At 48.4% G+C, this 20,857-nt stretch overlaps 1 protein-coding gene across 3 annotated transcripts in view; it reads left to right on the forward strand.

Annotated features, from left to right (window-relative positions):
- PEX14 (peroxisomal biogenesis factor 14) overlaps positions 1-20,857 on the forward strand; it is a 115,119-nt gene that overhangs the window by 38,475 nt on the left and 55,787 nt on the right. For all 3 annotated transcript variants that reach the window (XM_016149381.2, XM_036228594.1, XM_036228599.1), the window contains exon 3: positions 3,989-4,073. In XM_016149381.2, the coding sequence (XP_016004867.1) occupies positions 3,989-4,073 (85 nt within the window). The remainder of the gene's footprint in view (positions 1-3,988; positions 4,074-20,857) is intronic.

The raw sequence follows: 20,857 nt of genomic DNA on the forward strand, positions 1-20,857 counted from the left end.
GGATGCAAAGGTGTTTTCAACTTGAAGTTCCTTTTCTTTCCTGGATCGCTGGCTGACAGTCACTCCAGCAGAACCACTGCAAAGGCAAGAGTTCACTCCCCTTCTTTGTACCTCGGTTTTATCTCTAGCTTAAGTCATAAACGGTGAAAATCATCAGATTTCCCTAAAACGGTGGAGTCGGCGGCAGGGTTGGTTTATTTGGCTTTGGGGGAGGGGGAACAGAAGGTAGGGTCGCAGGAACAGGGGTGGCGGCAAACTTCACTTCTGTTTTCTTCTGAGTTCCTCGTCTGTGTATGTGCGAACCCAGCGACTGGTAATTCGGGGCACTCCGGCTAAGAACCCCCGTAAGAACCGTCCGGGTGCAAGGGGAGGGAAGGGAGCCGGCATCGCGTTTGTGGGCGGTGCTTGCGCCGGAACTCCCCCGGCTCGCTGCGCTCCCACAACGTGCGCAGTGAGGTTCCTGTCGCCGTTGTACATCTCTGACACTGAGGCGGAAGATTTGGCCTGAATTTATGTAATTGAGTTGGGCACAAACATAACCCATGAATAGTCACATTCATCCCCTAATTAGAAAATCAAACGATAACACAGGACAGGCTGCAGGCACCCCATCATTTCCTCCAACAAAAGCGTGTTGTGTGTGTTGGTCCTTCACAGAGGACCGAGTCAGTTGAATTGCTTCATGAAGTTAATGAAAAGTGCCCAACAATAGGGGAATGAAAGATGCAAACGAAGCGCACTGTCGGGTATTTAGTATGTTAAAATCTTTGCATTATGGTTAAAGATCTTTCGGAAATCTTACAGTCTGTGTATGAACCGCAGGGCTTCTAAAAGTCCAGATCGGATCTCCTTTCTCCCAACCCCCCCACTGTAGCGCTCCTTCCTCGCGTGCAGGGAGAAGAGGAAAGAGTAGCTGGGGAAGTAATTAGTGAGAGGAGAGAGGTTTTCATATGTTCACACTTACATGTAGCTGCTTATCTGGGTCTCTTTCTTATTCAGCACATTATGTTGAGGCTGTTAGGTTGGATGCTTTATATTTCTGCATCTGGCGTAGTGATATCGACGCTGTTAAATATGTGATTTGCCTGTCGCCTGCATTTTCAGACAAAGATCGAGGGGAACATAAACAAGCCCCAAATATACTTTATGTAGGTGTTTGGCAGTATTATTTTATATGGCTTGAAATTAGTGAATGGAAACTTTAAAAGAAATCGTTCATATTTTTGCAAGTTTGAAGTGTGCCGGGACTTTGTCAAATTCCCGTTAAAATAAATACGTCAATTTCATCTCCCTTCCAAATTCATTTATCTTGCTTTTTTAAAAGGTGTTTTCTACTTTACCTGATGTTTAAATTGGATTCGCTCGTTTATGCTGTTCTTTGCTATATCCCCCACGTTTTTCTTAAATGAATTACTAATGACAGAGCACTCCATCATTCCCTCTCTACAGCCACTTTAAGGAAAGCATGGTGATCTAAACCTTTTAACCTATTAAAGATGATTTTTCCCAATTGAATCAGACCCACCACAGGTGTAATAACTAATCATTTAAACTACACCTGCTATTATGTATTTTTAAGCCATTATGCGTGTTGGATAGATGATAATTCATGTTTATTGCATTGTCCGATGGATCCGTTTTGCCTACACTAGGCTGATTAATGTATTTAAAGAAATAAGAGATGCAATTTTTAAAAAAAAAAATTGATGGAATGCGCCAAGCACTGCATTGAGTGCGCCATTAAACACATCAGAACTTTGCTCTCTGACCAGAAATGCATATACCAAGGACTGTATTAAAAAAGCAAGGTGAAACCTGTGTGTTTTAGTGGTGGGATTCTGTTTTCTTTCTCTGTCATGGAAAATTTTGGAGGAATGAAGGAAAGGTTTCTGCTTCGGTGGGTAAATGAGCCGAGCTGGGCCATTAGCATCTCCTGCTCAGGACCTGCTCGCCCACGTTTCCTGACACCCGGCGCACGTGCCCCGGCGTGCGGAGACCGCCGTGGGCCGTGAACGCCCTGTCTCGTGTGTCGAAGGCGTATTTTTTTCTCCAGGTGAAGAGTAATTATCCCCCAGCCACCTGAGCTGTGCACATTGGCATTGACCCTGTGGGGCCGGCGACTGTGTTAATGTCCCTTCTCTTCCCAGGGCACGGGCTTCTCTCCCTTTTGTTCTTCTCCGTCCTCCTCCCCCGCTTCCCTGTCCTACTTTTCCCCTTTCCTGGCCCTTTCGCCCCTTCTGTCCCATCGCCACTTCCCCCTTCTCCCCTCCCTCCCTTCTCCCCATTGCCTCTGCTTTTCTTCTTTCTCTCTCATCTCTTCTTGAAAATGCACCTGTTTTTGTGGATCTTTTTCAGATTATTCTTGATTTTGGTGCAACTCCGAGATCTAGTCGAGGGGCTGAGTATGTAGTTTTGGGGCTCTAGACTCTCTAGTGCATTGGTTTTTCTCTAGTCTGGAACTGGTTGGTGATCCCTGCACTTCTTGATGGTGGTTAAAACATTTGCAGTGTTGGACAGATTATAATCAGTCTCAGTGAACACGGGGTGCCTAATCACTGACCAGCCCACATGTGCAGATGTGGGGTGCCTGAGTTCATCCTGCAAGGAGAAGGTGTCAGGAAAGCCCCCCAGGGAAGAACTACAGGGAAAATATACGAAAAACTTGCCCTGGCTTTTTGTTTTTCTTTCTGATTTATTCTTATATCTTTTGTTACCAGAAAAGTCTGACTGGTCTCAAAATGAAATGTATGTAAAATCTGAGAGTATTTGTGATGTGTGTTCCACTTGTCGTCACAGTGCTTTCTGTTTGAATCTCTGTAGAACTGTTACCCTTAGTTTGAAGGATCTCAGAAAGCTTCCTTATATTTGGTCCCTTACAATTTTTTTCTTTCAATAACTTATGAGTGAACTGCTGGGCCTATAGGCTTTACCTGTAACATGAGACGGTATTGCTCTTTTGGTTTTGACGAGATGAATAATGCCAGTCATTTAAAAGGGCCCCTTTCCCACTTGGGGCAGGTGTCGTTGGACCAGCAGACAGGTGGTGCCGCGTGCGTGCCCAGTGACGTGATGGTTAATCCCTTCAGCAGTTCTCCTTCCGTTCCTAACCTGCCTGGCTTATTCGTGGACATGAAGATTTCCTTAAGTATTCCAGGGGTGGATAGAGAACCTGTCAGTCTGTCAGCTCCTAGCCACGAAATGCCACATGTTGGGCTTTGAAGCCTCTTTGGAGTTGAGCGCCGTTGCGTGGCTGTGAGAATGTGTGTCGTCTCTCGTATGACCCTTCCCAGCGCCTAGATGCTCAGCACTGTGCCAGGCTCTGTGGAGGCAGCTTGGGCTCTTCCCTTCAGATGCTTGAGGTGTATCTGGGGAGGCGGCCCGGGCATAAGAAGACAGTGTAATTGTATCTTCCGTTGTATGGCACACTCTCCAGGCACTGAGGATGTTAAGAGAATAGAGAGATCAGAGATGGTTTACTTATTCAGGGAAGGCTCCTAGGGTTAGAACAGGCTGTACAAGGGATGCACTGGGTGGGGGGGGAGTGTGTGTGTGAGAGAGAGAGAGAGAGAGAGAGAGAAAGAGAGAGATGTTTAGACAGGCAGAGGAGGGAAAGGAGGGGAAGGAAGGCCCTCTAGAAAAGGGCACAGCATGGGCCCTGGGTAGTGACATGGACAGGCGTGGCCAGGAGAAAGCTACCTGCCGAGGAGTGCGAAGAATCAGCTTGAACAGGGAGAACAGGCAAGATTATTGCAGGTCTGAAAAGCAGGGCTGAGGGGATTAGATTTGCTAGGATCAGGTGCAAGAAGCCAGTAAAGGTAGGAACCAACATGGCCTTTTACCCAGGTAGATTTTAAATGTGAGAAGTTGCTGGTTATAAATGTGACCACACTGGTGTGCTGATTTCTTTGAACCTGGGATAAACCTGTAGCGTTTTTAGTCTTGAAATCAGACTGTTGATGTTTACTTTTCTTTTGTATCTCCCCACCAGATTGCCACAGCGGTGAAATTTCTGCAGAATTCCCAGGTCCGCCAGAGCCCACTTTCGACCAGGAGAGCATTCCTTAAGAAGAAAGGTACAAGTTCCCCATGGCCGTGCACAGTGGCCTGCAGAAAGGCAGGGGGTGGGTGGAGCAGGTGGAAGCTACAGAACGGATTAGAGGGTCTCCTCTGACTGTCCCGCCAGGTGGGCTGGGTGTACGGGGGCCCCTGAAGGGAATGCAGTCTCCTTTTCTAACAGCGCAGCGTACTTGAGCACCAGATGAAAGATAAGCCGGTGGAGGACTTCTGCTTTCTGGTCCTTCTTCTGATAATGCCCCTTTAGGTCAGCTGCTTCAGTAAAGAATGAGGAAGAAAGAAATGTAGGACAGGGGAAATGAGATGTCTAAAACAAGGTCAGGTGAAGGCGAAGCTTGGGGTCAGTCAGATTTACGGGTTGAAGTGGTAAATTACTGGTTTTATGGTATTTCTGTAAGCGGCTACGAAATGGATCTTGACAAATTCAGTATCGTCTAGAACAGATTGAATGTATTCTGGCTCTTCTGAAATTTGGGATATTATTCTTTTCTGTAAAATACAAAGAAACTCCCCAAGCCCCCGCAAACAATCGCAAAACAGAAAAAGGAATCTGACTTTCGTTTCTTGAACACTATTTTATAGACAGCTAGGGGTTTGTTTAAAGGCCTGCAGGGCACCACGAGGGAGGAAAGTGATTTTTCTTCCCCCCAAACAGAACTCTTTTTCCATCCAGAGCTGGAATGCCAGCCTCAAAATTCTGGGTTGGGAGCTTTCAGTCCCCCGAGGCTGGAAGAGCAGATGCAGTGGCTTGGTGGTACTTCCCAGGCCCACTCCGTGGTACCCCACGGAGGGGGCCCTGTGGGACCATGTCCCCGACGCTGCTCACAGGTTGGGGCAGAGCAAGCCGAAGCATTTCGTTCCCAGGCAGCCTCAGGGCCAGTCCCTGTGACTGAGCAGATGAGGGGCGCCGTGCGCCTGCTGGCGGCATCATGCTTGCCCCCCATCACTTGGAGATTATTAAAATTTGGAGTGCGTTGGCCGGCCTCTCCACTCCGCAACCATCATGCCATAAAAGAGTTTTTCCTTGAAATATGTGTACCTATGGGGAGTAATTAATCATAAAAGCTTGGGGATTTCAGCTCTCTCATCAAAGCACTGAAGCCGGGGAAAGCTGAGCCTAAAAGCTGTGTTGATTACCCGGGGTAACCTGAGACAAAATCTATGGTTGCCGAGAGATCCTTCGCCCCAGTATATTGTGCAATATTATAACTGCTTGATCTTCTCTTCCACTGACAATGACCAGTTATTCCTCATTTTCTCTCAAACGCAGCTGGGTTAGAATTTCATTTGCAGAAGGTATTTAGAGCAATTTAGAGACAAATGTCTCTGGTGTTTGCTCAGCACTTCCCCACCGCAGGCTTTGCTGAGCAGTTTTAGTATCAGGAGCTCCATCTAATCTGTTTAATTTTAATAAATCCCTGACTGGGAGAGAGCAAGAAAAAAAAAGAGAGAGAGAGAGAAACTCTGGACCAAATAATACTTCTTTTGAGTTAGTTGGCTAATAATTACGGTAGAGAGGAAACTGTTTTGTGCAATTATTATTTGTTGCCCCTTTTTAAAAGAAAACACAACCAGTTCATTCAATTATTCACCTAGGGGTGAGTGCTTACCTGTGCCACACCCTTTTTTAGACAGGGGCAGACAAAACACCTGCCCTCTCGGAGCTTAAATTCTAACAGGGAAGGCAGACAAGTCACGAATGAAACAGATGCAGCGTGGAGCGTGTGGAATGGCGCATGCCATGGGGCGAGGGTGGCGAGTGCTCGTGTGCGCCTGGCTGGCAGTGTTCAACGACGATCAGAGCATGTCTCTCTGAGAGGGTGACACCTGAGCGAAGGCCGGAAGGCGAAGAGTATTTGTTGATGGGGGCGCAGTTCCTTTTTGACCCCTGGCGTGGGTGTAAGCCCAGACTCGCTGGACTTAATTGCCCATCTCCATTATCTTCTAAAACTGCTTCTTCAGTCAGGAACCACCCGTTCCCGAGGTGAATCCCGATAGGCTGAGTTTCTGGCCGGACGTTCCTGGGCAGAGAATTCCAGGGTTTAATCATCGTCGGGGGAAGAAGGGCCCCTTCGTGGATTTAAGCTTCACTTTTTGAATCTCCAGCTTTTCCCAGGGTCAGGACTTGAGCAGCGCTGGGCCCACCACCTGGCCCCTGACAGTAGTTGGGAAGGAAGGAGAGTTGGTCCTTGGGGGTGAGGAGGGTGCCTTGAGTGGAGGGACCTGCGTCCTGGTGTCCTGGCCAGTGGTGTCCCCCCCAAAGGACTCGTTGCAGCGGTGGGTTTGGAGCTGGCTCAGGGCGAGCTCGCAGCCACCGTGGTCTTGGCTTCTCCCAGCGAATGTCACTGCGGAGAATCGCAGTGGTGCACTGCCTTGAATTACAATCTTGACTTTCTTTTTTTTTTAATAAACATCTCTTTCCTGAAAAGGCAAATCCAATTTTGTTTTTCTTTTAATATTATTTAATATTTAATATAGAAATTGAGGTCCCTGTAGTGCATGTCAGTTCAGTGGAAAATGAGGGTTACTTTAGGCGCATCAGCCGAGTTTGTGTAATTGTGAATCCGCAGCCCGGAGCGGGGCTGCCGCAGCCTCTCACTGACGGGTTAGGTGTGCGCGCTCCGGCTTCGGGGGTGGGGGGCGTGGGAGTCGGGGGAGCTGGAGGAGAGTGGGTGGGATCCGGCTGGAAGAGCCTTGGTTTGCAGAGGCCTGTGTGTTTGTGTTCCTTCATTTTTGTTTTTCTGAAATCTCTTGGATGCTTTAAAGTCTGAATATGGAGTCATTAATGAGAAACATGAAGTTATTATTTTCATTTATCATTTTCTTTGAAGTTTGTACTGCCATTTTGTATAATTTACAGCATTTCTTTTATCAGGATTTTTTTTTTTTTTTTTTTTTAGATGAAAGAGGAAAGCAGCTGTTCACCTTCAGAGTATTAGAATAAATGTTTTTATTTCCCTTCTAACCACTCGGTTCTGCAGATGACACATCAATGGCAGTCAGCTCCCCGTGAAGAGAAGCGGACCGTGCGTGGGGTCGAAGCCCTCATGCAGCGGGTCTGTATATAGAAGCACTTCTTGCCAGGCAGGCGTCAGATCTGGGGCCGTGAGCAGCAGTCTGGCCGGTCAGCGATAGGACCCATCCAGAAAGCCGGAGGCGTGTCATTGTGGTCCACAGGCTTGTGTCAGTTTGACACCCTGTCCAACCACAAGGCGTAGGAGGCAGGCTGAGCGTAAGGTGGGGAAGAGTGGTGGCCGGTTGCGGGGGGGTGGGGAGATAGAGGTGTCTGTTAGCTATTCTGATGCGTCCGTTGCAGAGCAGGCTTCTAGAAAAGAGATGAGCACGACACGCGTTTCTGTGCAATCCGCCAGTGGGGCCAGGTCGGCGGTGGCGGCGGTGGGGTTCCTGACTGGAGGTAGTGGAGATGGGCGACGGAATCCGTCGGTTCGGGTGTGAATACGGGTAAACTCCCGTGGCTCCCCCCCCCCCGACCCCCGAGGGAGAAGGGCAGAGGCCTCGCAAGCTCCCTGCTGCCTAGAATTCTGGAAACGCTGTCATGCCCTTCCCAAGTGCATAAGGTCAAGGGCTGTGTTCGTGCTCATCTAATACATAGTTCGGGGGCGAGGAAAACCACAAATAAAACACCCCGCCACCCTCTCTCCTTCTAAAAGGGGAACAAGATCTTGCCTCTCTTCTGTTCCTGGAAGCAGAACCCCCAGCAGCGAAACTGCCTCCTCTCTGGAAGTGAACTTGAGGAAGAAGCCCACTGGGCTCAACCTTGGAAGTGGGTGGAGGTGAAGGGCTTCTCTCACTGGAGCCTTTTCAGGGGGAGTCAATTCTTACACAGATTTCAATTTGGCTCTCTTTTATTACTTTTCTTTTTTATCATTTACGTCCATTTCATGAGGTAGTTTGCATGTCCTTGAATGGAATCTCGTTACCATGAAAGCTTTTTTAGCATTGATTTCATAACAGTCTTAATTTAATAGCTCCGTCATTACTGAGATGCTCTGGGAGTGGGGCCCTGGCTTTCCAGGTCACTGACCTTTTAATTACAAACCTTGTTCTGATGGCCAGGTTATCGACTGGACAGCTCCCAGCTTGTGCCCCCAGGATGAAAACGAAAATAACTGCGTTTCCTCCCCCATCTCCAGGAAGGAAAAAAATTGTAACCTCGTGTGTTTCTAAAATTAATTTTCTCCTTCAGCTTTACTTTATAATTAATTCTTTAGTGTGTCTTAGAGAAGCCAGAAGTCTCTTTATAATGCTGTTTCTTTCTAGAGCCGGGTCCAGCAGGTAGCTGGGAGGGGGCAGGGAAGGGGTGGAGATCTTGCCAGCTTCCACCCCGCGTCTGAGGGTGGCCCGGTCCCTCATCCTCAGAAACTCCTGCGGCGAGCTGGAAGGCGCAGTGCTGGCTCTGCGAGGGGCTGTCTGGCCCTTCTGATCTTTGCTAACAAGGCGCGGGCTGTGGCGTGGAGACTTAGATTCATTCCTGTGTTGCTGGAGTAATGGAGCCCTGTCTGTCACAGGCGTTTTAAAAAGACATTCCGTTCTGAGAAAAGACAGGGTCGGGTGATTTTTCTTCCGGTGTCTCACTTCGCGATTAGTCTCAGGTGGCTGGAGGAAGCGGGTGCCCTGCACCAGGAGTTCTGCTCAGCCGTGAGCTCGTACTGATAGGTCGATCTCGGTTCTCTCTCGCTGACCATGAAGGAGAGAGAGAGGGGGCAGTGGCCCATAAGTAGGATGGCCATCAGTTCCAGTTTGCCCCAGACCGTCCTGGTTTTAACACTGGAATTCCTATGTCCTGGGCAGCCCCTCAGGCCTAGCAGTACCCGCTCAGCCAGGAGTGAGAACTCCCAGAGACGAATGGCTGTGCCTCGGGAAGCTGGGGGACGTCCAGCAGCAGTCAGTCCCCGGGAGTCCTCAGACACCTCCCGCTGGTACTCCCCCTGGCCCTGCCCTGGTGCGGGTCCAGTGCAGAGAGCCTGCGGGGCGGGAGGCCGTGCCTTGCAGGCGAGTGAGCAGCCGGGGCTGTGTGTGGCAGCGTGCGCTTGTTCCTGAGGATGATTGAGCATCTCCATCCATCTGTTGTGAACGGACCGTCTTCCTTCCCTGCCAGTCTTGCATCTGCATATCTGTCACCTGCTGTTTTGGATCAGCCTATTCATCACGCTGACTGGTGTTCCCCCCATCAATTTTCCTGCTCCCCTTGTTATCCAAACTTGTCTCGAACTCCGCAGATTTTTCTCAGCATCCAGGATGAGGGCTGTAACAGCTAGACCAGCTGATGCTGTGGAAATAGGGACACTGTGGCCCCATTCCAAAGGGGAGCCGAGAACACTTGCTCCCCAAAGAAGGCTGAGTCGAGTCGGTTCCTACACTCCACCCGGCAGTGAGGGGACAGTGGCACAGAGGAGCTTGGTGGGAAATAGTCAAAGCTCTTTGGATTTACCCAGTTGCTTTGAGATTTTTCCCTGAAAATGAAGAATGGTTCTTAAACTCGTGTGCCTGCACCAATACCACAAAGGAAAGCAACGTGCCATTGTCATGTGCGGTGGCGTAGTCGTCTCCCCTGTCTGCAGGGTGCCCCCCGAGACCCCAAACCGCGCACAGCACTCAGCCGTGTGCGCACCGGCTTTTCCCCTGCACACGCCGCTCGCGCCGTTTCACTTAGAGGAACATCGCCCGGCTTCTCTTTGGCACTTCCGGTTGCCAGTGTCACTGCGCTTGCTCCTATTAGGCGAATCGAGGGCGACTCACACACAAGCACTGTGGTCAGACAGCCGGAGTGATGACCGAGGTGGCTGCCGAGTGTCCGACAAGTGGGGAGAGCGTGCGGCGCGGAGATGCCGGGCAGACCGGGCGGGACGGAGCGGGAGGGCACGAGCTTTCATCACGCTGCTCGGAAGCGCACACAATGTAAAACTTAGGAGTTGCTTATTGCTGGAATTTTCTGTTTAATATTTTTGGACCGTGGGTAACTGCAACCATGGAAATCAAAAACCCTGATAAGAGGGGTCCGTTGTATTAAAGTTCTTAAAAAACTTTTATGAGTACATGGCTTTAAAAATTCAAATAGTAAAGAAGGATATACGGTGAAAAGTAAGTCTTCCGCCCGCCTCTCATTCCTCCCCCCCCCCCCGTTCCCTTTCCCAGAGGATGCTGCTCTTGACAGTTTCTTGCGTATCCTTCCAAAGATAACCTGTCCACACGAGAGCACGTGAACGTTCATTGCTCCCCCACAGGAGCACGAACACTTTAAGCACAGTGGCAGCGTATTTTACAGTTCCCCTCTGCACTTGACATTGTGTCTTGGCCGTCACGCTGCATCAGTACATACAGATTTGCTTTGTTCTTTCTAGTGGTTGCATAGTATTCCAATCTACACATGGGGCATTTTTTTTTTTAACCAGTCCCAAATTAGCGAACATGTAAGTTGACTCCTGTCTTTTCAAATAATGCTGCAGTGAATATTCTTGTGTAGACATCGTTTGACTTGTATTAGTTTGGCACTATGCTAAAGTAAAAGCGTTTTGCATATGGTAAGTAGAGTAGAGTATATTTTTCTTGCTTAAAATTTCATGAGATTATGTCCTCCCCAAAAAGAATTATAAAACTGTTTTCTAATATAAACGTGACAGTAGGTAGAAAGGAATCAATATGAGAAAAAAGACAGCATAACATTATTATTACTGCTTAGCACAGATTTGGGTTCCAAGAGAATATTCTGGTCATTGGTTACAGGAGAAATGCTTTCTAAAAGAATTCTTTAAGCCCATTTTTTAAGGGATATGGGCTCAGAAATTTAATTTTTGATTCAAAATAAACATTTAAATAAATGGAAAGCTTCAGAAACTTAGAGGTTATTATCAAATGAAGTGTATAGCTTAGTTTTCTTTTGTTGTTAGACATTTTATGCATCCTAGGCCATGAGTTAGGTGGTCTGCCTTTATTTAGTGCCTATTGTGTGCAAAGTATTATTACATTGGGCACTTTATCAAAGAGAAACAAAGTACCTGTCTTTTGAAATTCCAAAGGCTCATTAGGAGGTGGAAACGGATGCTGAGTGTTGATCAACTATATCCATATGTATCTTTGAAATACAGTGATATCTCAGAAGTCAGCAAGACCGGACCAGGGAGAGACTGGAGTATAAAGCTTGCTGGATTCTAGTGTGCATGTAAAGTAGCCTCAGAATTGCTAACCTGTATGTCTTTACCAACAGAGATCAGTGTTTATAAGCAGCTCTTTTTGTCTTGAGTCTTATCGTATCCAGCGAAAACACTCTTCTCCAAAGTGGCTGAGATCAGCAGAGCTCAGTCGTGACCCCGACATTGGAGGAGGCAGTGGGCTAGGTGGTGGAGAGCCGTGGCGATGGCCGCGCTAGCGAGGGAGGCTCCTGCGGAGACGTCTGTGTAAGGAGCCAGGTTGGCCGTGGAGTCTGCAGGAAGGAAGAGGGTCGGGGTGGGTGAGGTGGGCAATAAGGGAGGAACTGGCGTGAGGACTCAGTGTCGGAAATGACAGTCAGTCGCACTTTCTGAACCCACCGAAACTGTGAAAGCTCCACTTGGGGACATTTACTCGGGGCTCTGTTTAAACTGCATTGGCCCAGAGATAATAAAACCAGCCACAAGGAAGGTCCTGCTGAGTTCATTGTCCGGTGTGGAGGGTCCGGACTGGGAAGGTGGCGGTAGAAATGGAACTAGAAATGATCACATATTTACGCAGAGCATCGCGTGGCTTATAAAACATATTAATTTGTTCTTCACTATAATCTTTGCAGCAGGCAGGTTAATGAATATTTTGTTGAATGGATGAACACGTGATGTAACGAATCTCCTGTTTTACAGGGAGGAAACTGAGGCTCAGGAAGGTTAACTAGTGCCAGTGAATGGCAGAAGCAGAACTAGGACCACGTCTCCTGAGTAGAGTTCTTGGAGCTGTGGCCCGTGCTTTCTGGAAGGAGGGACAGAACCTCAGAGTCGTAGGGGGAAGAGGGAAGCGCGCTCAGTGGTGGGCTGGAAGTGTGAGGTGCGGGCGCGGGACCGAAGGTGCCGCTCAGGGTGGCTTTGCTGTGCCAGGCCGCTTTGTCGGCTACGTGGGAAGTGCTCTGTCTAAGGAAAGAAACACGGGGAACGATACATGTTTCATTTGTACAGTTAAAACATTTTTGACATATGTATATACACCTGTGAAACCATCACTGGAGTCAGGATAATGACCACACCGATCGCCCCCAGGTGTTTCCTCACACCCCTTGGAACGCCTGCCTTCTGCCTCCCCGCAGCACACCCTGGGTCCCAGGCAAGCCCTGATGTGCTGCTTCCCACTGCGCCTTGGTTCGCATTTTCTAGAAGTTTACATAAAGCGACTTGTGCACTACATACCCCCTTTTTTGTCTGGCTTTTCTCATGCGGCATAATTATTTTGAGGTCCATCCACATCATTACATGAATTACTGGTTCTTTTTTATTGCTCTTTGGTATTCCATCATTTGTATACAGTATAATTCATTTACCCATTCACCTGTTGATGGACATTTGAGTTATCTGTTTAACACTGCTATGAATTTTTGTGTGTACATCTTTGTAGGGACGTATGTTTCCTTTTGGGTGGGTGCAGCGAGGTTGCAATGTCTGGATCACATGTTTGCCTCTTTAAGAAGCTTCCAAACTGCTTTTGAAAGTGGGCGTGCCCGTCTTACGTGCCCCCCAGTCACGTGCGGAGGCACTAGCGTTTGGGCCTGGAGAATAGGAAGGTGCTGGTGTCATACTTGTCACTGCTTTTCAGTAGTGAAACCACGTGGCTTTGGCAGCATTCTCAAGAGTGACTAAGTGATGGGTCATTTAGAAGACTTCCCTTGGGGGTAATAGTGCGTGGGCGGCCTAGGTTCGCATCCCAGCCTCACCGCTCTCCTTGCGTGGCTCTCAGGGAGATACTCAACCTCACTGTGCTGTAAGTTCTTAATCTGTGAAATGGGCTTAATGATAGTATTTACTGCAAACAGTTCTCGCAAGAATGAAAATAATGTGAAAAGTGCTTAGCAGAGCACCTGACACTAAAGTAAGGGCTTAATAGACAACAGTGACCAATAGTATATGTTCTCTTAGAAGGTGTATTCTTATTAGGCTCTAGTCAGCTTGCCGTAAGGTTATGTTAAAAGATAAACTTGTCGGCCTCATAAAAATTCAAGGAATCTCCAGGCATTTTGAGCAGAGAGGGATTTGATATAGGCAGGTAGGTAGGTGCTCACTCACTATTGAAGGGGCCGGAATCATGAACTCGAGGTCAGGCCGCCAGGAATGGCTTCCAGAACACTGAAGGAGTAGCTTTCCAGGGAAGCCGCTCCCTCTGTTCCGTTCAGGAAATTGGGGGCTATGGAGGCCACCACCGGAAGTTTCTAGTTCAGGAGCACACTCTCGCAGCTATGACACCGGGATCAGGAAGTCCCTGTTGCCACCTCTGAAGTGTGTTCTGACATCCGTAAAAACTGGAATATGAACCTGGCTCCTGCCGTGGTCAGAGTTGCCTCTTGACCCCCATGAAGCTAGAGGCTGGAGACTGGGCGCGGCGGTGGGGAGCCGCGGCGTTTCCATCTCGGCTTGCCAGTCTGCTAGTGTTTGTAACAATCAGCAGCAGGGCCTTCTGCCTCCGCTCCTCTTTCCAGATCACCTGCGCGTGCATCAGATTCCCATCCAAAGCCCCAGCTGCCAGCGATTCTGGGGAGGGAGCTTTCAGCGCTCCCGCCTCTCATACTGGAAGGCACAGTGGGGAGACGGAATCGAGAGGAAATCAGGTTCACAAATATTTGCCCCAAAACAGTGTATAAGCACTTTTATATCACAAGCCTCTTTCTTACTGAAGGCTTAACTTGGGATCTTCCAAACCGTTTAGACAAACAATCCACAAAATGAGGGAATCATTCACTTTCCTCCAAAGCTTGCTAATAAAAGTCAGCCAAAAGAGAGTTCATGTTTTTAGTCTGTAAGCAGGTGGCAATGGTTTATTTGTAAATCTAAAGTATTTCACTCAACACAGAGCAAATCGTTTGTATATATGAGGGAAGGATACTTTTTTAGTCAACTATTTTTGTTGTTTGTGAGAAGAGCTGGGTCTTTAATTGTTAACAAAAGCTGTAGTGATATTTCTTTTGATTTGTCCAAGATACAAATATTGATGTATTCTGTATCACCACTGGCTTTCTGTGATGATTTTAAGAATCCTTGTCACTCCTTTCTGGCTTTACCTAGGAATGGGAGTTCTAATGAGATTTATTTGCTAAGGGCAGGCAAAGGAGTTTTCACTAAATGGACTACATGACGTGTGGGTTTATTAGAAGGGACTGTTAGAAAATGTGGAACTAGGGACTTCTGAAACTCAGCATAAGGTACAACATGAGTCAGTCCCTGCTGAAAAATATTTTATGGTGATTGGACTATGATTAGAAAGACTTTAAAATAACTTGGACAGTGTTCATTTACCAATCCATTGTCATGTTAACGTTTTTGAGCCTATGCCTTATAAAAATAAATTTATGTGCTGCTGCTGCGTGTGTTAGAACATCTGTATTTGTGAAGCGTAAGTTAGTGTGCTTTCACTTTAAATTTACTTTTCACTATAGGATTGCTTGTGGGTCAGTCAGCTTTATCTCTCCATTTTTGAGGTGAGTAGAGGTAACTCACTAAATGTCCTCACTAAATAGAATAGGTAGGGAATGCAGGCTTATATCTAAATGGTGCTGAGAACGAACAACTCTACTAATTTTCCCTTCCAACTTCAAACAGACCTGTGTTTGCTTTCTAAAACATGCTGGTGGGAGCTAATCTCAGATCTCACACCTTTCATCAGATAGAAGACTTGGGAATGCTTTAGTCTCTTACTGTTAATTCTTTTTAGTTTTAAAGCCCTTTAAAGTAATCTTTCGGTAATTAGATTGTTGAGTAGATTGTCTTTAGTAAGTCATATGGTAGTCTTTAAATTTCGTGTAGATTTTCAGTTAAGTGATTGCAAAGGCTTTCATTCATAAAGTTGAAGTTTACCTTATCGTGGCATTTCAAGGGAAAAAAATCATGACCCTCTGTGATAAATTAAATATCAGAACCACATAAATGTCATCTTTTCAGTGAAGCCTAAAGTGCATAGGAATGGGACTCTCTTCCACTGTTTTTGGCTTCAAGTTGTATCTTTACTCTTAACCAACAAGGAAAATATTTTGCCACTGACAGTGGTAAACCTATGGAGCTGAAGAACAAAGCTATGTCCTCTCCTGCTTTGTGTGTCAAAAACAGAATTATCAATTAAATTACTCTAATTGCGAAATTTGGGGTCTTGGCCCAAAGAACACAGGTTGAGTTTGAAGAAGTGGCAGTTGGAAAAATCAGTTTAACTTACAAATGGAGCTAATTTGTACAGACCATAATTGAAAGAGAATAAATATGGAGCTTTAGGATGACCGCTTTTGAGTCCATTTCTGATATTTACTTATTTTTTTTTTTTTAATCAAAGTCTCTCCTTTGAGCAGTCCTGAAAAGAGGAGACTAAGTACTAAATTAGAAAAAAACAGGAAATAGCACTATTGTTTGAAAAGCCTTAATACTTGAGTTTGAAAGACTTTTACTAGTCAAGTCATCAAGTATTTATTGAGTGCATGTTTTTTTACAAGGCACTGTGCTGGCCCTGGGACTGAGAATATAATGGTAAATAAAACTGTTTTGGGGGACACAGACTCCCTCAGAAATGTGAAATGTGCAAAATGGTTACAGTGCCGCACAGTGCCATGATGGAGAGCAGGAGGATGGGGGGTGGGGGGGGAGGAGGATGGGGGGCGGGGGGGGCAGGAGGTGGGGAAGTTCGCACGAGAAGGGCCGCAGAGCCCGGAATAGGAAGAACAAGAGCGTGGGCAGAGGGACAGCCGCTCAAAGACTGAGCAGGAAAGGGGTTCCATGTCGTCCATGGACCCGAGGCGGGGCTGCAGTTGTCAGTGAAGAGAGGACTGGCATCTTCCCAGTTCCGTCAAGGTTCACATCCTCCCGTTTAGAAGTTTTCGTATCACTAGTGACCAAGTGCAGTGGGGACACGAATGTCCACGTCCTCAGAGAACTTGGTGATGAGACAGTGGACACTACTAGTGATACAGTTATGATTTAGAAGCAAGGCCGAGATGATCCGGTGTTTCGTAACCACTGGCGTACGCGTTTTGCCGTGTGGTTTGAAAGCATGCTCACATACATTCGCTCCTTTAATCTTCACGGTAACCCAGGTCCTTTCTGTGAAGTCCGCTGGGTCTGAGGAGCAGGTCTCTGTCATCTCCGAGTTGTGGGATTTCAGTGCATTGTCTGCTCATGGGGACTAGGGCTCTTCTCGAAGAATCACATTACTAGAAATGAAATAAATAACCTCACGGTTATTTATTTCATCTGCACCCTTCCACATACATTTCTGTTATCAGGAATGGAAGGTGAGTTTGACTGCAGCGTGATTTGGTTCTGGAGACTTTCATGCTGCCTTCCTTGAGGACTCTAACCCGGGGCGACGGGGAAGGCTCGGGCTTGAAGCGATGGCTCTGTCAGTAAATGCCAGTGACTGTGTCGTACTGTGTCGTCTGTACGGAGGGTTTTATCAGGACAGGAAAGGGTGGATAGGGTGATCTCTCCTCCAGCGGAGAGGTCGAATGGTTACATTACACAATCTTCTAGAGCATCTTGCAGCAAATACATGGGTTATATTAAAAATTGCAATCATATCATTTTTTATAGTAAATTGCTGACCTTATGCAGTAGAATCAGCTTTATTGAATTTCGCCAAAAATGCGTTTATAATTCTGCCATACACACATGATATTCATGTCCTTGCTGTCCACGTGGAAATGTCCCTTCTTATGATGCTAAATCAAATCGGCTTTCTGCGGAGCCGCCGTGCCTCACCTTTAAGACCCACTCTGAGGAGCCGGACCCCGCGCGCTGAGCCGCCTCCGTCAGCGCGGCTGTCCTCACTCGCTGGGGCTTTGCCCCCGCGACGCCGGCTGGGCCTTTAGATTATTGCAAGGTGTCCGGGGTGGTTAATGGACATTGCGTGTGCTGCCGAATGCTCACACGGCCTTACCGTAATTACTCTGTTTTTAGGAAATGATAGGTATTTGTTGAAAAGGATTTCATGGTCAGCCAAGAGGACAGTTAGTTCTCAGCTATTCCCTTGTGACTATTCATCACAGAAGTTTAATCTTAAACCAGTTTTTCTTTAATTCTCTGTAGCTCTGTTCCCTTTCCAACCCCTGTGGGATCAGGGATGCAAAATATAAATTTAATGTTAGTCTAACAAAAAAACAGGTCTGGAAGTTGTAATGCATATTTAAATGAAACTTAAAAATTTTTAAATTTGCTTTTTTGAGTCATTTGCTCCAACTTTGTTACTCCTTTTTATATGTCCATTATCTATACATCTGTGTGTGTGTTTGTATAAATTGCTCATTCCGAGACAGTTCTGCACACAGAGTCAGTATGATACAGTGCAAAAATCACCCATCCGTCCATCTAGCCACTAAGCATTTATTAATCGTACATTCCCTTCATGTTCCAACATTTGCGCAAAGCACCGAACATACAAAAATAAGATTTAATATTGGTAGTCTAGTAAGCAGGTGTAGTAGGGGTGGTAAAATATTGCAGGTGCTGTGATAGGTGTTCATACAGAGGCCCAGAGGAGGGAGTGATTCGTTTCGTGGTGGGTGATGAGGACTAGCAGGGGTCTGCATAGAGGGAGGTCCCTTTCTAGGAGTCCCCCGAGAGGATTAGTTGTATTTAGGGCTTGGGGAGCAGTGGTGACTTTATTCCATGCAGGGATGGGACGGGAACATAGTCTGTAAGGCCAGCAACGGGCTGGAGATTCTGGAAACAGGCTGATGAGTTGGAGAGGTGGGCGGGGGCCAGCCTAATGTGGTCTCACTCCAGGGTTAGGATTTTATCTCGTGGACAGTGGGGAAGCCGTTGAAGAGTTTTCCGTAGAGTAGTAATGGATCCTATTTGGATTTCAGAAGCCTCTCTCTGAAGGTGGGGCGGGCAGCGAGGAGTTCTCCGCAGTAATTCAGGTGAGAAGTAGGTGAACGAGGGCAGTCGTGGGCCGGAGAGGATGCATTAGGGAACGGGAGGGAGGGCAGCGTGTGGGAATTGGGGGCTGAAAGGGTGCGGGGAGTGGGAAGAGGGAGGAGTCTGGGCCCGGGGAGCCCGCGCGGAGGACGGACAAGAGCGGGGAGCGTGCTGGGCCAGGAGTCGGAGACTGCGTGGGGGGGAGGGCAGGCCTGCGAGGGGCGCCGCGGAGACCCCGGAGACCCCGGCAGCGTGGCCGGCGATCGGGCCGCGACACGTGCCTCGGCCCGGCTGTGCCGTGCTCCTGGCTTTCAGAGTCGCTCGCGCGGGGGGACTGTTGGGCTCACACTCTTCGCACAGACACTGTTAAGTGGTTTCACTGAAATTTGAGGCCCTCTGAAAAAAGAGAAGAAGGCATTTGTGAAGCAAGTGTCATTTTATCTGGAAATGGCTTCTCAGCGAGAAGCCTGTCACCGCCGCCTGACGAAGCCAGCCTCTCCTGCCAAGCGAGCCCACCGAATTGGACCATGGCCACGGTGGCCCGCACTCTCTCCTGCCACTGGCAGTCCGTCTTCCCGGAAGTGCTCCCCGTCTCCTTGCTCGCCCTTGCCCAGTGTGCCTGTTCGTATCACGCGCGTATGTGTTTCCACCGCTGCTCTCTGGACAGCCGGAGGCTTTGCCGCCGTGGCCTCCACAGGTCTGGGCCATGACGTGGTGGTTACAGCGACCCGAGCCTGCGTGCGCCTTGGCTCGCCGGCAGCAGATGGCCTCCTCGGCCTTTTCTTACAAACCGATGAGTCAGTGGGGTAAAAACTGTCACTGTCACGGAGCTAAGACTTTCAAAGCCTGAGGGGCAGAAGCTCCACCCGGAGTGAGGGTAGAAAGACCTGGTTGGTAATTAAGTGACTTCCTGGAGACCCCAGGGGGACGTCGGGATACTGATTTCCAGGTCTCCTGGGGGAGGGGTGGGGACAAGCATGTCACTTCTTCGAGCACCTCCTCTTGTACTGGCCCAGCCCTACCCGTGCGCCTTTTAAATGGCTTTGGCCTAGGACCGCCCATGCAGCTGTCCCGGCAGAGCGGACTCGTTTGGGCAGTGAATTATGGTCTGCAGTTTTGAAAAGCATGGAGGGTGAATGCTTAAAAAGTATGTCTGCAAGCACTTTTCTGCTCCGTAGGCATCTCGCTCAGTTTTTTGTCCATCTAGCCTTTCCATGGAAAACAGCCTCCTTGCTTGACTTGGGGTGGCTTTAAAGTGGCAGTCCCCAACCTTTTTGGCACTGGGGACCGGTGCTGCTATGAGAATCTAATGCCTGATGATCCGAGGTGGAGCTGAGGCGGTGATGCTAGCGCTGGGGAGCGGCTGCAGATACAGACGGAGCTTTGATCACTGGCCCGCTGCTCACCTCCTGCTGTGCGGCCCGGTTCCTGACAGGCCATGGACCAGTACCTGTCCACGACGGGGGGTTGGGGACCCCTGCTCTAAATCATATGCTAGACATCTCTGGGATTGGTCCCTTCTGTCTCCTCATCAAGACCACCTTTAGGATGGGACCGCTCCCCACCGGTGGGTGACTCACACCAGGTCCGCCTAGCTCACCCACGCAGACTCTCACTGGCCATTTCCTTCCCAGAAGCGGTCACCATTGTGGTCCTCTTTGGTCACTTTCAGCTCTTCCTTCTGCTTTTTTAATTGAAAATTTTAAATATTAAAAATTTTTTAGTGAATGGTGTGGATGTCGGGTGCCATTATGCATTCACTCTGGTAACTAATTCTTTAAGACATCGACCTCAAGAGCCCTTTTCTCTTTCATGTTTCCCTTCATGCATAGTGGGGGAAAAAACAGGAAAAATCATGGAGAAAAACATGTTTAAAAAAGAGGGAAAATCATGGGTTTCAGGGCCTCCCTGCGAAGGAAACCCCCAAAAAGCGCCTCTTATTACAGCAGTGAAATGTCAGCGTGTTACCTGGCAGAATGTTCTGCATGGGAGAGACGAGCCAGGAGCTGTGTGCTCGAAACTGGACTCTAATCCTCAGGGAGGAGAAGAGTTAAATAATTTGTTTTCGAGGTGCAGGAGCAGAGCCGGCGAGGTGTGAGAGGTGTGTGTGCACACGCGCGTGTGTGCGCGCCTGTGTGCGCGGGGCCTATGTTTGCCAAGAATCCCCTGGAGGTCGATATTTATCAGCACCTGTGTGCTGTCATGAAGCACACAAGCTGCTGTTGCTCGTTCATTAGGTTTTCAGAAGAGTCTGGGCCTCACCTGTGGCCAGGTGTTGCATCATAACAGTAGAACTTGCTTCATTCTGGCCCCTGGGACACACAGGAATAGATTCGAGAGACAGGATGAGACAGACGGAGACCGAGATGCAGGAATTAGGGGAAGGAAGAAAGCGGAATAATTTTGGAGCATGTGCGTGGCGCCAACTCTAGGACAGAGCATTCCAGCTTGCTGGGCCGGCACTCACGAACCAGGGGGCCATTCCACAGAGCACTGGGCAAAAGGGACAGCTTAGAGGCGGCCTTCTCCGTGCAGGCGTCCTCTGGCAGTGCCCAGTGCTGTTGGCAGGCTTCTCCTGTGCCATGCTGCGGGGTGGGGATTTGTGGGAGTGACGGGATTAGCAGTGTGTCCTGTCTGCCCCTTTCGTGGCTCCTTTGTCTTTCTGCCCCGCTGGCTACAGTTTGCGTATCGTTAGTGCTTCG

This window comes from Rousettus aegyptiacus, unplaced genomic scaffold (genome assembly GCF_014176215.1).
Source record: "Rousettus aegyptiacus isolate mRouAeg1 unplaced genomic scaffold, mRouAeg1.p scaffold_m13_p_1, whole genome shotgun sequence".
NCBI classification, from domain to species: domain Eukaryota; kingdom Metazoa; phylum Chordata; class Mammalia; order Chiroptera; family Pteropodidae; genus Rousettus; species Rousettus aegyptiacus.